Source organism: Pseudophryne corroboree, chromosome 10 (assembly GCF_028390025.1).
Source record: "Pseudophryne corroboree isolate aPseCor3 chromosome 10, aPseCor3.hap2, whole genome shotgun sequence".
NCBI lineage: Eukaryota > Metazoa > Chordata > Amphibia > Anura > Myobatrachidae > Pseudophryne > Pseudophryne corroboree.
Genome location: NC_086453.1, coordinates 300,310,702 through 300,328,743, shown reverse-complemented (window position 1 = coordinate 300,328,743; position 18,042 = coordinate 300,310,702). Strand labels below are relative to the sequence as shown.

At 45.2% G+C, this 18,042-nt stretch overlaps 1 protein-coding gene across 2 annotated transcripts in view; it reads left to right on the top strand.

Moving 5' to 3' along the window:
* RNF207 (ring finger protein 207) overlaps positions 1–18,042 on the top strand; it is a 201,278-nt gene that overhangs the window by 140,480 nt on the left and 42,756 nt on the right. For both annotated transcript variants that reach the window (XM_063943428.1, XM_063943427.1), the window contains one exon: positions 4,287–4,408. In XM_063943428.1, the coding sequence (XP_063799498.1) occupies positions 4,287–4,408 (122 nt within the window). The remainder of the gene's footprint in view (positions 1–4,286; positions 4,409–18,042) is intronic.

Below are 18,042 nucleotides of genomic sequence, written 5' to 3'. Positions count from 1 at the left end.
TGTCTCCGTGTGATGCGAATAACCTCTGATGAATCATTAATACCAGATGCTCTGGCCGAGATGGGTAAGAAATTTATTGAGAGAGGCTATGATTCGACTGAGATACAAGGAGCCATCACGAGATGCCTTCAGATGGAACGAACAGAAGTGTCAAGATCCAATAACAAAGACACTGAGAGTGGACGACTGGTATTTTCCAGCACATATTCTGTTGCCTCTGGTGTCATGAGACGTGCGATCTCTAAACATTGGCACATTCTACAGGCAGATCCGACTATGGGGAAATTCTGTGACAGCTTACCGTTATTCAGTTACAAGCGCAGTCCAAATCTCAAGGATCAGATTACCTATTCTGATATAGTACCAATGTCGCAACAAGGCAGTGGTTGGCTACAATTGAAACCAGGAGCACACAAATGTGGCTTCTGTGTTAATTGCAAGCATATGCACACAGGCAGCACTTTTGTACATCCAACCAGGGGCGATGTTTTTCGCTTGAAACATCGAATGACATGTGAGACTAAATATGTCGTTTATGTGATCCAATGCCCCTGTAAGAAATTGTATGTTGGAAAGACCATCAGAATGCTCAAAGAACGCATGGCCTTGCATCGGTCATCAATCAAGAAAGCGTTCACTAAAATTGAGAACTCCACTCCGCCAGTTGCAAAACACTTTGTTCACCAAGGACACCATATTAAAGATCTACTATTCATGCCCATCGATCACATACCTCCACTGAAGAGGGGTGGTGATCGCCACAAGTTGCTATTACAGCAAGAATGTCGTTGGATTCGACGCCTATATTCCCTCTCACCAGCGGGACTTAATGAAGAATTTTCGTTTGTACCTTTTTTGTAACTTTTCCAATTTTTATTTTTTAACTTTTTGGTTTTTGCATTTGAACACATGTGGGCCTAATGTTTTTGCATCTGGATCCATTGTCCGGTTTAGATATTTATTGTCAATTAATTTTTTGTATTCACATATATGTTTCAGTTTATGTTTCACAGATAATCACTGACTATTAGGCCTATATTTTTGGCCTTATTGTGGAGCATGGTATTTATGACACGATAAAAGCATAGTAACTACATTCACAGCCAGCGTTATACATAAATCTACATCAACTTATTCGTTAGGAAATGTATTTATTACTGGCAGTTTACATGCTTTATCTCTATGCTTCATTTTGCCCAGTATTTATTATGTGATTTATTATTTGTAACACCTGTTTAATATTATAATGAATTTTTAGATCACATCTTGTTGATGGGTGCCTGTGCGCCTCTCTCCTGTCCCCGGAAACAGGTATGGTGCCTTTTCAGTTCCGGATGTGCTCGCCCGTCCGGACTGATTGAAGCGCCTCCTGCGGGTTGCCACGGGTGACGCGTTGAATGTGACGCGGAGCACGGGGGTGTTCTATAACACGCGGACGCAGCCACGGAGACAGTTTTCTCCGTCTGGGGAGGCCAATGTCCGGCTCCATCGTGTGGACATACATGATGTGCAGCGGACTAAAACCTCCCCTGGACGTCACATCCGGTTTACGGCATGCCGTGATGCTTGGGAGTGACGTAGTTTGCTTCCACGTGTGACTGGGTACAGGTGTGATAGCTCACAGGTAAGTACACCACATATTATAAAATGCACTTGCTGGCTAAGCACATTAGGCACATGTCACTTTGGAAACTGACACTGCGGTTGGCAGTGTGCAGCACTATGTCACTTTATTCATTCCCATGAAGAAGATAGTCGAAACAGCTGTCGGAATGTTAAGTATTCATTGATTTATTTACATGCTGCTATCACCATGTGTGCCATATGCTTGCTGCCTTCTTTTTTAAGAAAAACCTATATTTTTTTGCTGAACAAGTAAAACACTTCTTTGCATTCAAGCAGTGTGCTGGTTTATCTGGGTCTAATCGCTCTGGTGGTTATCCTTGGAACTTTTTTATATATATATATATATATATATATATATATATATATATGAGAAAGGAGGGGATGAGGGATAAATAGCGACCAAGGTGTCAGTAAAATAAGTTGCCAGTTAAAATATTAAAAATATAGCTGTTTATTACCATAAAAATGAACATAAAAGAAACACATAAAAAAATAGGGACAACAATATATACACAACTGAACTAAAAGCACTTAAATGAATATATGCACTAAAATAAAAACAAATAATTTTTCCTTATCTTAGAATGAGGTAGGTACAGGTCACCCAACGCGTTTCGTCTGATGAGACTTCTTCAGGGGGTCTATTCATTTAAGTGCTTTTAGTTCAGTTGTGTATATATTGTTGTCCCTATTTTTTTATGTGTTTCTTTTATGTTAATTTTTATGGTAATAAACAGCTATATTTTTAATATTTTAACTGGCAACTTATTTTACTGACACCTTGGTCGCTATTTATCCCTCATCCCCTCCTTTCTCTTACATTACTCCCAGGGAATTACCACCCCTGCAATTATTGAGGGAAACAGCTGACGCCCCATTAGCAATATACGGGGAGTGTTATAGGAGCCAGCCATCACACAACATATTTGTTTCTTCTCGCATGTGGCGCAGTAATAATCCTTGTTTTTACATACATATATATATACAGTGCATCCAGAAAGTATTCACAGCGCTTCACTTTTTCCACATTTTGTTATGTTACAGCCTTATTCCAAAATGGAATAAATTAATTTTTCCCCTGAAAATTCTACGCACAAGGGCCCTCATTCCGAGTTGATCGCTCGCTAGCTGCTTTTAGCAGCATTGCAAACGCTAGGCCGCCCTCTGGGAATGTATCTTAGCTTAGCAGAATAGCGAACGAAAGATTAGCAGAATTGCTACTAAATAATTCTTTGCAGTTTCTGAGTAGCTCCAGACCTACTCCTAGACTGCGATCAGCTCAGTCCGTTTAGTTCCTGGTTTGACGTCACAAACACGCCCTGCGTTCGGACAGCCACTCCCCCGTTTCTCCAGTCAATCCTGCATTTTTCCCTATCACGCCTGCGTTTTTTAGCACACTCCCTGAAAACGCCATGTTGCCGCCCAGAAACACCCACTTCCTGTCAATCACACTACGATCACTCGAGCGTTGAAAAAACGTTGCTCGAGCCTGTGTAAATCTACTAAGTTTTGTGTTAAATAACTAAGCGCATGCGCGCTGCGTACCATGCACATGCGCATTTTCTACCTAATCGCTCCGTTGCGAAAACCGGCAACGAGCGAACAACTCGGAATGACCCCCAATACCCTATAATGACAACATGAAAAAAAGTTTTTTTTAGATTTTTGCAAATTAGTTCAAAATAAAAAAAACAAGAAATCACATGTACATAAGTATTCACAGCCTTTGCTGGCTGGACAGGCTGCCAAACTGCAGGGAGACACAGCACTTTCACAAAGCAGGGGCTTCATCTCTATTAAATTAATGTTGAATATTGTGCACCGTCTTCTAAAAGTTTAGTACTGTTTATCATTTCACAGCCTATTGGTCTGATTTAGATTGTAGGTCTAGATACTAGAGACCTCCTTACCCACTAAAGATTTCTGTCTAGAGTTTTAATTTCTCAGACATGTGCTGATTCATCTGAATCAATACTTTCAGTGGTATTTACACTTTTTTCAAGCTACCTTTATCACGTTGTGTTTAAGCAATTGATCTAGTGCAGTGGTTCTCAAACTCGGTCCTCGGGACCCCACAGGGTTCACGTTTTCCATGTCCGCCAGCAGCTGCACTGTGTATCACCAACTGTCACATTTTAAAAATCTACAGGTGACCTGCAAAACATGGACCGTGTGGGGTCCTGAGGACCGAGTTTGAGAACCTGTGATCTAGTGCCCCTGAAGAAGTCCTACGGGACGAAATGCGTTGGATCCTTCATCTGTTCCACCATTGTGGTGTATATTGAATTTATGACAACAAAGAAATACGCTTAAACCAATTATCATTCTGAGAAATGGATATCTGAAAAACTGTCTTGAGATTTTATCATTATGAAATGAAATTGTTTTATTGATATATTGAATACATTTTGAAGAAAGTGTTTTAAAGCATTTCTTATAATATGGATGGTTGAGACTCGGATTATCTTTAGCGCCCTCTGATTTGTGTGTTTAATATATATACACAGTATATATATATATATATATATATATATATATATATATATATATTTGTTGTGCCTATTATATGGTCTGTTTTGTTCATGATTGAATTCTGCTAATTCAATTAAATGGACAGAGATACTGGAATGGGCAATAAGTGTTTTTTATTTGAACTGCAGATCAATACAGATTATGGAGCGGAGTTTGTGCGATGTCTAGAACCGCTGCTGATGTTAAACCTGCGTCGGGCTGGCAGTGTGAGTGGCAGTTGTGGGGCCGCAGGACACGGAAATTGCAGCATGTAAGTCTTACTGGCTTAGCACCCACCTAACCACAGGACTTACCAGGCTTATTGTGGCTGCAGCTCTGTGACAGTCCTGTATGGGATAAAGGAAAAAAAATTATATTGACATATATTACATTAAATGTCCAAAATTGGGATTGGGTCCTTTGAATATAACAGTAGTGGGTGACCATTGATAGAACCTCCCTTCTCTACTCTGTGGTTAGGGCTACTGCACGTTTGGTGGTGTCACAACTGGAGTTACCCATTAGTCAAATATGTGATTGAAAATACATCACTATGTTTCTTAATATCCCTGCATCGGGTGACTGTAAAAGTTTCCTTTTGTCCCAAGTCTTGTGAAATTAGTTGTGATCCTGTGGTTATGTATAACACTTGTCAGGATCCTAGGGTTCATCATATACAGTGTTCATAGAATTCAATCTTAAAACTGTAAATGTTTATTTGACTTTTAATCAACACCAAAATACAAATAAAAAGTTAATATTGTGGCAATAATAATTCATTATGCTAAAGATTCTAACCATTTCTGTACCGCGGTGTAGAAAACCTGAGTTATGTTCGGTCTATAAGGGTCATTTATTTTATATTGTGCAAAAAGTTGCCCTGGATAAACAGACATGTCCCTACTTTTCTGGGATTGTGGGTACACCTGAACATACTGGAAAAGTACAAAATCTAATGTCACAGTGGGCCTAATTCTGAGTTGATCGCAGCAGCAAATTTGTTAGCAGTTGGGCAAACCATGGCCCTCATTCCGAGTTGTTCGCTCGTTCTTTTTCATCGCATCGCAGTGAAAATCCGCTTAGTACGCATGCGCAAAGTTCGCACTGCGACTGCGCCAAGTAACTTTACTATGAAGAAAGTATTTTTACTCACGGCTTTTTCTTCGCTCCGGCGATCGTAATGTGATTGACAGGAAATGGGTGTTACTGGGCGGAAACACGGCGTTTCAGGGGCGTGTGGCTGAAAACGCTACCGTTTCCGGAAAAAACGCAGGAGTGGCCGGAGAAACGGTGGGAGTGCCTGGGCGAACGCTGGGTGTGTTTGTGACGTCAACCAGGAACGACAAGCACTGAACTGATCGCACAGGCAGAGTAAGTCTGGAGCTACTCTGAAACTGCTAAGTAGTTAGTAATCGCAATATTGCGAATACATCGGTCGCAATTTTAAGAAGCTAAGATTCACTCCCAGTAGGCGGCGGCTTAGCGTGTGTAACTCTGCTAAATTCGCCTTGCGACCGATCAACTCGGAATGAGGGCCCATGTGCACTGCAGGTGGGACAGATATATCATGTGCAGAGAGAGTTAGATTTGGGTGGGGTGTGTTCAAACTGAAATCTAAATTGCAGTGTAAAAAATAAAGCAGCCAGTATTTACCATACACAGAAACAAAATATCCCACCCAAATCTAACTCTCTCTGCAAATGTTATATCTGCCCCCCCCTGCAGTGCACATTGGGGGTAATTCCAAGTTGATCGCAGCAGGAATTTTGTTAGCAGTTGGGCAAAACCATGTGCACTGCAGGGGAGGCAGATTTAACTTGTGCAGAGAGAGTTAGATTTGGGTGTGGTGTGTTCAATCTGCAATCTAATTTGCAGTGTAAAAATAAAGCAGCCAGTATTTACCCTGCACAGAAGCAAAATAACCCACCCAAATCTAACTCTTTCTGCACATGTTATATCTGCCTCCCCTGCAGTGCACATGGTTTTGCCCAACTGCTAACAGAGAGTTAGATTTGGGTGGGTTATTTTATTTCTGTGCAGGGTAAATACTGGCTGCTTTATTTTTACACTGCAAATTAGATTGCAGATTGAACACACCCCACCCAAATCTAACTCTCTCTGCACATGTTATATCTGCCTCCCCTGCAGTGCACATGGTTTTGCCCAATTGCTAACAAAAATCCTGCTGCAATCAACTTGGAATTACCCCCAAAATTCCTGCTGCGATCAACTTGGAATTACCCCCATGGTTTTGCCCAATTGCTAACAAACTTGCTGCTGCGATCAACTCAGAATTACCCCCAGTGTTTCCTGTAGTCCAGCAACATGATACTGTATTAAGGATAAGAATTAGGGTGATTACTCAGTGGGACAAGTGCTTAGCATATGTGTATATAGGGCAACTTTAGGATGAGCCTTCAGAACACGATTTAAGATACATTTTAGTAAAAATTGTTGGTATAAATTTGTGTCTAGCATAGACATTTTAAGAGTGTAAGGGGCCTGTGTGCAGTTTCTTGTGCCCCCCTCCTTCTCGTACCGCTGCATGCGTCAAGTAGACTCTGAGAGAGTACCGGGAAAATGGCGCCAGAGGCATGCTCCTAGTGTTTTCTTTTTTCTGCTGACCATGTGTATATCTCCAGGAAAATCTTCACTGTGATTTCTGCAGCACTGACTGGAGGGTAAGTAATACCTATGGGTGTAGGGTGAGCTATGTGGGCCACCCTGACTTAAGGGCCTGATAATAGCCTAGGTCAGAGTCTCAGAAACCAGTGCAGATCTCTGGCTGCATCTATGCTACTGCCCCCGCCCCCATCCATCCTCTTCTGTAAGTATCCGCCATTACTATCTGCGCTCATTTGCACCAGCCGTAACCTTGGTGCGAGAGATCTGGCTGAGGACAAACATATCTAGGCATACGCTCGTATTTGAATAGCTCTCAATTCTAATGAGATCTCTACAACTCTAAAGTTATGCGTACAGGCTCCGACACCTGCGCAATTTGCTAAAAATAGCGAGATCCTTCCACAGACAGAATTGCATGCAGCTGTGAAATAAGGCCCACTTTCTTCTCTTATTCTTGGAGCATAAAAACAGAAGAAAATAGCACAACAAAGAAAACAACACAAAACAAACACAAAATAACAAAATAATAAGATTTTACTCACCGGTAAATCTATTTCTCGTAGTCCGTAGTGGATGCTGGGGACTCCGTAAGGACCATGGGGAATAGCGGCTCCGCAGGAGACTGGGCACAGCTAAGAAAGATTTAGGACTACCTGGTGTGCACTGGCTCCTCCCACTATGACCCTCCTCCAGACCTCAGTTAGGATACTGTGCCCGGAAGAGCTGACACAATAAGGAAGGATTTTGAATCCCGGGTAAGATTCATACCAGCCACACCAATCACACCGTATAACTCGTGATATGATACCCAGTTAACAGTATGAACATAACAGAGCTTCTCAACAGATGGCTCAAAAATAACCCTTTTAGTTAACGATAACTATATACAAGTATTGCAGACAGTCCGCACTTGGGATGGGCGCCCAGCATCCACTACGGACTACGAGAAATAGATTTACCGGTGAGTAAAATCTTATTTTCTCTGACGTCCTAGTGGATGCTGGGGACTCCGTAAGGACCATGGGGATTATACCAAAGCTCCCAAACGGGCGGGAGAGTGCGGACGACTCTGCAGCACCGAATGAGAGAACTCAAGGTCCTCCTCAGCCAGGGTATCAAATTTGTAGAATTTTGCAAACGTGTTTGCCCCTGACCAAGTAGCAGCTCGGCAAAGTTGTAAAGCCGAGACCCCTCGGGCAGCCGCCCAAGAAGAGCCCACTTTCCTCGTGGAATGGGCTTTTACAGATTTAGGGTGCTGCAGTCCAGCCGCAGAATGTGCAAGTTGAATCGTGCTACAGATCCAGCGAGCAATCGTCTGCTTAGAAGCAGGAGCACCCAGCTTGTTGGGTGCATACAGGATAAATAGCGAGTCAGTCTTCCTGACTCCAGCTGTCCTGGAAACATATACTTTTCAGGGCCCTGACTACGTCCAGTAACTTGGAATCCTCCAAGTCCCAAGTAGCCGCAGGCACCACAATAGGTTGGTTCACATGAAAAACTGATACCACCTTAGGAAGGAATTGGGAACGAGTCCTCAATTCCGCCTTTCCCATATAAAATACCGATAAGGGCTTTTGTCAATTCTGATACACGCCTGGCCGACGCCAAGGCCCACAGAATGACCACTTTCCACGTGAGGTATTATAGCTCCACGGATTTAAGTGGCTCAACCCAATGCGACTTCAGGAAATCCAACACCACGTTGAGATCCCACGGTGCCACTGGAGGCACAAACGGGGGCTGACTATGCAGCACTCCTTTAACAAAAGTCTGAACTTCAGGCAGTGAAGCCAGTTCCATTTTGGAAGAAAATCGATAGAGCCGAAATCTGGACCTTAATGGAACCCAATTGTAGGCCCATAGTCACCTCTGACTGTAGGAAGTGCAGAAATCGACCTAGCTGAAATTTCTCCTTTGGGGCCTTCCTGGCCTCACAGTACGCAACATATTTCCGCCATATGCGGTGATAATGGTTAGCGTTCACTTCTTTCCTAGCTTTAAATAGCGTAGGGATAACTTCCTCCGGAATTCCCTTTTCCTTCAGGATCCGGCGTTCAACCGCCATGCCGTGCAACGCAGCCGCGGTACATCTTGGAACAGACAGGCCCCCTGCTGCAGCAGGTCCTGTCTGAGCGGCAGAGGCCATGGGTCCTCTGAGATCATTTCTTGGAGTTCTGGTTACCAAGCTCTTCTTGGCCCACCCGGAACAATGAGTATAGTTCTTACTCCTCTCCTTCTTATTATTCTCATTACCCTGGGTAAGAGAGGCAGAGAAGGGAACACATACACCGACTGGTACACCCACGGTGTTACCAGAGCGTCCACAGCTATCGCCTGAGGGTCCTTGACCTGGCGCAATATCTTTGTAACTTTTAGTTGAGGCGGGACGCCATCATGTCCACCTGTGGCCTTTCCCAACGGTGTACAATCATTTGGAAGACTTCTGTATGAAGTCCCCACTCTCCCGGGTGGAGGTCGTGTCTTCTGAGAAAGTCTGCTGCTCAGTTGTCCACTCCGGGAATGAACACTGCTGACAGTGCTAATACATGATTTTCCGCCCATCGGAGAATCCTTGTGGCTTCTGCCATCGCCATCCTGCTTCTTGTGCCGCCCTGTCGGTTTCCCTGAGCGACCGCCGTGATGTTGTCTGACTGGATCAGCACCGGCCGGTGTTGAAGCAGGGGTCTAGCCTGACTTAGGGCATTGTAAATGGCCCTTAGTTCCAGAATATTTATGTGTAGGGAAGTCTCCTGACTTTTCCATAGCCTTGGAAGTTTCTTCCCTGTGTGACTGCCCCCCAGCCTCGAAGGCTGGCATCCGTGGTCACCAGGACCCAGTCCTGTATGCCGAATCTGCGGCCCCCTAGAAGATGAGCACTCTGCAGCCACCACAACAGCGACACCCTGGCCCTTGGAGACAGGGTTATCTGCCGATGCATCTGAAGATGCGACCCGGACCACCTGTCCAACAGATCCCACTGGAAAATCCTTGCATGGGACCTGGCGAATGGAATTTCTTCGTAAGAAGCTACCATCCTTCCCAGGGCTCGCGTGCATTGATGCACCGACACCTGTATACGTATTAGGAGGTCTCTGTCTAGAGACGACAACTCCTTGGACTTCTTCTCCGGGAGAAACCCTTTTTATCCTGTTCTGTGTCCAGAACCATACTCAGGAACAGTAGACGCGTCGTAGGAACCAGCTGCGACTTTGGAATATTCAGAATCCAGCCGAGCTGTTGTAGCACTTCCCGAGATAGTGCTACTCCGCCGAACAACTGCTCCCTGGACCTCGCCTTTATAAGGAGATCGTCCAAGTACGGGATAATTATTTTGGCCATTACCTTGGTAAATACCTCGGTACCGGGGACATACCAACGGCAACGTCTGGAATTGGTAATGACAATCCTGTACCACAATTTTGAGGTACTCCTGGTGAAGAGGGTAAATAGGGACATGCAGGTAAGCATCCTTGATGTCCAGTGATACCATGAAATTCTCTAGGCTTGCAATAATCGCTCTGAGCGATTCCATTTCGAACTTGAAACTTCGTATATCAGTGTTCAAGGCTTTCAATTTTAGAATGGGTCTCACCGAACCGTTTGGTTTCGGTACCACATTTTGGAATAGTAACCCCGGCCTTGTTGAAGGAGGGGTACTTTGATTTCACCTGCTGGAAGTGCAGCTTGTGAATTGCCGCCAGTACTACCTTTCTCCGAGGGCAGCAGGCAAGGCTGATGTGAGGTAACGGCGAGGGGGAGTCGCCTCGAACTCCAGCCTGTATCCCTGTGATACTATTTGCAGAACCTAGGGATCCACCTGTGGGCAAACCCACTGGTCCCTGAAGTTCCCGAGACGCGCCCCTACCGCACCTGTCTCCACCTGTGGAGCCCCAACGTCAAGCGGTGGACTCAGAGGAAGCGGGGGAAGATTTTTGATCCTGGGAACTGGCTGCTGGTGCAGCTTTTTCCTTCTTCCCTTGTCTCTGTGCAGAAAGGAAGCGCCTTTGACCCGCTTGCTTTTCTGAAGCCGAAAGGACTGTACCTGAAAATACGGTGCTTTCTTAGGCTGTGAGGAAACCTGAGGTAAAAAAAATTTCTTCCCAGCTGTTGCTGTGGATACGAGGTCCCAGAAACCATCCCCAAACAATTCCTCACCCTTATAAGGCAGAATCTCCATGTGCTTTTTATAGGCAGCATCACCTGTCCACTGCCGGGTTTCTAATACCCTCCTGGCAGAATGGACATTGCATTAATTCTGGATGCCAGCCGGCAAATATCCCTCTGTGCATCCTTTATATATAAGACGACGTCTTTAATATGCTCTATGTTAGCAAACTATTATCCCTGTCTTAGAGTATTAATATTATCTGACAGGGTATCAGACCACGCTGCAGCAGCACTATTTATGCTGAGGCAATTGCAGGTCTCAGTATATAACCTGAGTGTGTATATACAGACTTCAGGATAGCCTCCTGCTTTTTATCAGCAGGCTCCTTCAAGGTGGCCGTATCCTAAGACGGCAGTGCCACCTTTTTTGACAAACGTGTGAGCGCCTTATCCACCCTAAGGGATATCTCCCAACGTGACCTATCCTCTGGCGGGAAAGGGTACGCCATCAGTAACTTTTTAGAAATTACCAGTTTCTTATTGGGGGAACCCACGCTACTTTACACACTTCATTCATTCATCTGATGGGGGAACAAAACACTGGCTGCTTTTTCTCCCCAAAAATAAAAACCCCTTTTATGTGGTACTTGGGTTCATGTCAGAAATGCGTAACACATTTTTCATTGCCGAGATCATGTAACGGATGTTCCTAGTGGATTGTGTATATGTCTCAACCTCGTCGACACTGGAGTCAGACTCCGTGTCGACATCTGTGTCTGCCATCTGAGGTAACGGGCGCTTTTTTGAGCCCCTGATGGCCTTTGAGACGCCTGGGCAGGCGCGGGCTGAGAAGCCGGCTGTCCCACAGCTGTTTTACGTCATCCAGCCTTGTAAGGAGTTGACATTGTCGGTTAATACCTTCCACCTATCCATCCACTCTGGTGTCGGCCCCACAGGGGACGACATCCCATTTATCGGCCTCTGCTCCACCTCCACGTAATCTTCCTCATCCCACATGTCGACACAGCCGTACCGACACACAGCATACACACAGGGAATGCTCTGACTGAGGACAGGACCCCCCAAAGTCCTTTGGGGAGACAGAGAGAGAGTATGCCAGCACACACCAGAGCGCTATATAATGCAGGGATTAACACTATAACTGAGTGATTTTTCCCCCAATAGCTGCTTGTATAAACAATATTGCGCCTAAATTTAGTGGCCCCCCTCTCTTTTTAACCCTTTGAGCCTGAAAACTACAGGGGAGAGCCTGGGGAGCTGTCTTCCAGCTGCACTGTGAAGAGAAAATGGCGCCAGTGTGCTGAGGGAGATAGCTCCGCCCCTTTTTTGCGGACTTTCTCCCGCTTTTTTATGGATTCTGGCAGGGGTATTTATCACATATATAGCCTCTGGGGCTATATATTGTGATATATTTGCCAGCCAAGGTGTTTTTATTGCTGCTCAGGGCGCCCCCCCCCCAGCGCCCTGCACCCTCAGTGACCGGAGTGTGAAGTGTGTATGAGGAGCAATGGCGCACAGCTGCAGTGCTGTGCGCTACCTTGGTGAAGACTGATGTCTTCTGCCGCCGATTTTCCGGACTCTTCTTGCTTCTGGCTCTGTAAGGGGGCCGGCGGCGCGGCTCTGGGACCGAACATCAATGTCCGGTTCCATGCGGTCGATCCCTCTGGAGCTAATGGTGTCCAGTAGCCTAAGAAGCCCAAGCTACCACCAGTTAGGTAGGTTCGCTTCTTCTCCCCTTAGTCCCTCGATGCAGTGAGCCTGTTGCCAGCAGATCTCACTGTAAAATAAAAAACCTAAAATATACTTTCTCTCTAGAAGCTCAGGAGAGCCCCTAGTGTGCATCCAGCTCAGCCGGGCACAGGATTCTAACTGAGGTCTGGAGGAGGGTCATAGTGGGAGGAGCCAGTGCACACCAGGTAGTCCTAAATTTTTCTTAGCTGTGCCCAGTCTCCTGCGGAGCCGCTATTCCCCATGGTCCTTACGGAGTCCCCAGCATCCACTAGGACGTTAGAGAAAATACTTTTAGGGCCTCATTTAACACCGATGCTTACTACCAGTGGCAGTGGTAACATTACTAACTCCTTCTGTGAGGTGCCCCTCCTCGATGGCATTCTTCACACTGTTGCTGGCAGCCTATCCCTGCCAGCAAGGGTCTCTTGTGTCATGAGCATGCGTGATGCATTACACTGTCACCTGGCAGGAACTTGGCAATGCCTGGAAAAGCTGCGTTGGGTACTCACTGCTGGCAAAAGTGACCGTATCACTATCGCCATCTATAGATAGCGTAAGCAGTACAATGACACATAGCAGTAGCTGTTTGTTAAATACTGTAAGGAGGACATAGGGAGTCACCAAGAGGAGAGGTGATGGCGGGTACTAATACCCCCCCCCCCCTCCCCCCCCTTCTTTCAGCTGGCAGGAGCCTCTCTCCCCAGCAGCCATGCTGCTGTGTGCTGGGCTGCAGTGGGTCTGGGAAGGCTGCTGCTGCCATTGAGGTATAGCAGTCCTCCTCTGCATGCAGGGAGGGGCGATGCTCTCACAGTGATTGTGCCCCCATGGATCTACGCCTGGCTGAGGGGCAAATGGCGCTCCCATATGCAGCTCACTCCGCTGCTTTTCAGTGTGTACTGTACAGTATTATTATTTTGTTTTTAATGGACGTGGCCATGCCTCCCATGATTGGGTCACACCCCCTACATTACCAGTGCACGCCTGCCCTCTCTACGCCCCTGAGGACATGACCCCTTTAGCGAGTGCTGAGTGGGTTATGTCTCATTGTTAAATGGGGCCCAAAATGTCTCATGCCTGTTCCAATCAAAATTAGACAAATGATTGTGGGGTCTATTCATGAAGCAGTGAAAAGAGTGGAGAAGTGAGGCAGTGGACACGTTGCCCATGGCAACCAATCAGCATTGACGTAATATTTATAATTTGCATATTATACAATTGTACGCAGAAGCTGATTGGTTGCCATGGGCAACTTCTCCACAGGCTTGCTGCTCTACTCTTTTCACTGCTTCATGAAAAGACCTATGTGTTACTTTTGATTGATAAATATACAGATGTGTGATGGGGTGTACATTTCAGTGTGATTGTGTGTAACCTCCTTGTAACAATATGTACAGGTCTAGGTGTGCAGGACTTATTATGTGCATGATTTAACCTTGGCCACCCAAGAAAAGCAGCCCCCTTATATTTCCCTGTTCCATGCCGGCTGCTGGCAGCTACTCAGCAGTGTTGCTGTTATCTGTGTCACACAGCGCTGGCAAAAGTCCCCACATCGAGTAAGTCACATGTCCCCTTTATGTTATTACCTGGATGATTAGTGGGGCATTGGGGTTAGAGAGAAACTTGCAAGCACATTCTCTGCCCGCACTATTTATATCAGAATTTCATGGAACTCTCAGAGCTGAAATCTTTAGCACCGTCTATATATATATTTAGGCCGGCTGATGTCACATAAAGCATGAGCGTATTATAAGGGTAGTGCAGATGGATAATGCAAACTGTAAGGACACGGATTGTCTTCCTTTCATCGCCACTGACTCGCCAAGGCGGGATATATACACATTACACCTAAATGCTGTAGGATATTACTGAGCACAGCAACAGGCATCCCATTCAGGTAAATGGCTTTTATTTCTTCTTTTGGAATCTTAAATGTCCAGATTATGGGATAAGAGCTGATTGGCAGACTGTAATCGCGTATCTTTTATGTGTTACACGTGAATCCTGAGGAAAAAAGTTCCAACACTAACTGAAGTGTTAGTTCATAGTGATGACGTTATATACCAAGTTTATTATTATAATTATTATTATCATCCTTTATTTGTCATCACAAGGGGTCTGCAGCGCCTTATAGAGTATATAAACAGAGACAGTATGACCAGAACAAGAAAAACCATGGTCATGGTTTATAAACATTTTATGCAGCAGCAGTCATAGGGTGGGATGTATCAAAACTTGAAGAGAGATAAAGAACTAACCAATCAGCTCCTGTCATATTACAGTCTGTGTTTGTAAAAAAAAAAAAAAAAATAACGACAGGCGCTGATTGGTTGGTACTTTATCTCTTTTCAAGCTTTGAAACATCTCCCCTATAGCAGGGACGTGCGGTGAGGTAAATGGTTGGGGAGGCACTGGCTAGTACCAGAGCCAGATTTACACACACTATATGAGCCCAAGGGTGCATGTGGGCATAATACACAGGTGCAGCAGTATATACATGTGGGCATTATACACAAGTGCAGCAGTATATATACATATGGGCATTGTACACAGGTGCAGCAGTATATACATGTGGGCATTATACACAGGTGCAGCAGTATATACATGTGGGCATTATACACAAGTGCAGCAGTATATACATATGGGCATTGTACACAGGTGCAGCAGTATATACATGTGGGCATTGTACACAGGTGCAGCAGTATATACGTGTGGGCATTATACACAGGTGCTGCAGTATATACATGTGGGCATTATACACAGGTGCAGCAGTATATACATGTGGGCATTGTACACAGATGCAGCAGTATATACATGTGGGCATTATACACAGGTGCAGCAGTATATACATGTGGGCATTATACACAGGTGCAGCAGTATATACGTGTGGGCATTATACACAGGTGCAGCAGTATATACATGTGGGCATTGTACACAGGTGCAGCAGTATATACATGTGGGCATTATACACAGGTGCAGCAGTATATGCATGTGGGCATTATACACAGGTGCAGCAGTATATACATGTGGGCATTATACACAGGTGCAGCAGTATATATACATGTGGGCATTATACACAGGTGCAGCAGTATATACTGCTGGAAATTTAGTGAGGTTTGATCAGAGATGTGTGGACAAGGTAGACAGGGAGGCAATTCCTCCCCTGCCATAGACACAAGATGTTTGACTATAAAAATTATTAGAATAATACAAAGAAGATATTTCTAATATATTCTTTGTATTTTTCATATACTTTATATTTTAAAAATGCTGGCGTATATGTTAGTATGACAGGAAAGGCTCTGCCTCACCCCACCGAATGTCACTGCCCTATAGTACCCAAATAAGTAACGGGCGGCCAGACACAAAGGTTTGGTGCTGCTGTTAGCAGTGGGAAGTTAATGATGGTACAAGTGAGAAAAAGCACTTAAGTGGGTATGGACCATAAGGGTAGATCCAGACTACGGTATTTTTGTATTTTCTTGCTTCAGATTTCCTCCTAAAATACCTGTTCCGTTCACTTAAAATCCATTATTATTATTATTATTATTATTATTATTATTAGCATTGTCTGTTTTTGTGTGTGTATATGTTTTATTTTGGGGTTTTTTGGTATTTTTCTGTGTTTTTTTAACATATGACCATACCAATTAAAAATGTGGTCTGCTTTAATTTCCACACTCCTAGATATAACATAAGGGACAGCAAATAATGATATATATATATATATATATATATATATATACATCGGGGTGTAGAGTTGGATCTTGATCCTTTATCCGAGGCACCATCAGGCTAAAGCTTTGACTGTTCCCAGGATGCACTGCACCGCCTCCTCTATAACCCCGCCTCCAGGCACTGGAGCTCAGTTTGTAAGTTGGTCACTAACAGGTGGGGCTGCGCTAGGCAGCCCTTAAAAGAGCTTTTTAAGAAAACTTCAAGGGCCGCAGCACTCTATGGGGGTAATTCTGAGTTGATCGTAGCAGCAAGTTTGTTAGCAATTGGGCAAAACCATGTGCACTGCAGGGGGGGCAGATATAACATTTGCAGAGAGAGTTAGATTTGGGTGTGTTATATTGTTTCTGTGCAGGGTAAATACTGGCTGCTTTATTCTTACACTGCAATCTAGATTTCAGTTTGAACACACCCCCACCCAAATCTAACTCTCTCTGCATATGTTATATCTGCCCCTCCTGCAGTGCACATGGGGGGTAATTCCAAGTTGATCGCAGCAGGAAATTTTTTAGCAGTTGGGCAAAACCATGTGCACTGCAGGGGAGGCAGATATAACATTTGCAGAGAGAGTTAGATTTGGGTGGGTTATTTTATTTCTGTGCAGGGTAAATACTGGCTGCTTTATTTTTACACTGCAAATTAGATTGCAGATTGAACACACCACACCCAAATCTGACTCTCTGCACATGTTATATTCTGCCTCCCCTGCAGTGCACATGGTTTTGCCCAATTACTAAAAGAATTCCTGCTGTGATCAACTTGGAATTACCCCCATGGTTTTGCCCAACTGCTAACAAAATTGCTGCTGCGATCAACTCGGAATGACCACCTATATGTCTATCTGACATACTGGGCTGCGGCTCCATCACCTCCCCAGCAGCGCTGCATACTCCCGCGGCCGGGTTCCCAGGTACTTGCAGTGGAGGCGCACAGGTCATCAGGCATACCACCGCTGCCACTCTCCAGGATCGCGTGGCTGCACGTCAGGGAGGAAGTAAGAGTGTCCCCCAGGTGGGACCCGCCTGTAAATCGCGGTCCGGTCGCGGTCCCAGGAAACAGACCACACCGCTGGCGTGGCAGGGACCCCACTATATCCACCAAGGCAGGCAGCACATGTCGGATTTACTAAAATCCATTTTACATAGGCTCCACAGTACCCGGTGGCGTAGACCAGCATAGGGGATAAGTCGCTGACCTGTAGCCCATCCTCCAGCTCCGGGCGCAATCTACTACTGGTGTTCCTGCCCTGGAGCTGCATTTCACTCTCCCTCACTTCCTGACAGAGATTTTGGTGCCATCTTTACACTACTAGCTGGGCTGATCTCCGGGACTGCAGGCAGAGCCGGCCCTAACCAATATGGTGCCCTAGGCAAGATTTTGGCTGGTGCCCCCTAGCAACGCCGCTAGTTCTGCAGGAGATGCCTGGCATGAGTCAGCTGGCAGCTCTGCTAACATCGGGCGCCTTTTGTTTATGCATCTTATTTGCATTACTATGTGGCTAGGATGCACAAGCAACTTCTGCTGATTAAAATGATATGCAGCATGCCTATATTCTGTGTGCGACTGCGGCTATATCTGCATATGAATTGCTACATTACAGTGATTTCCAGGACTACACTGCAACATAGCATTTTGTATGCAGATACAGCCGCAGTCACACACACAATATAGGCATGCCGCATATCATTT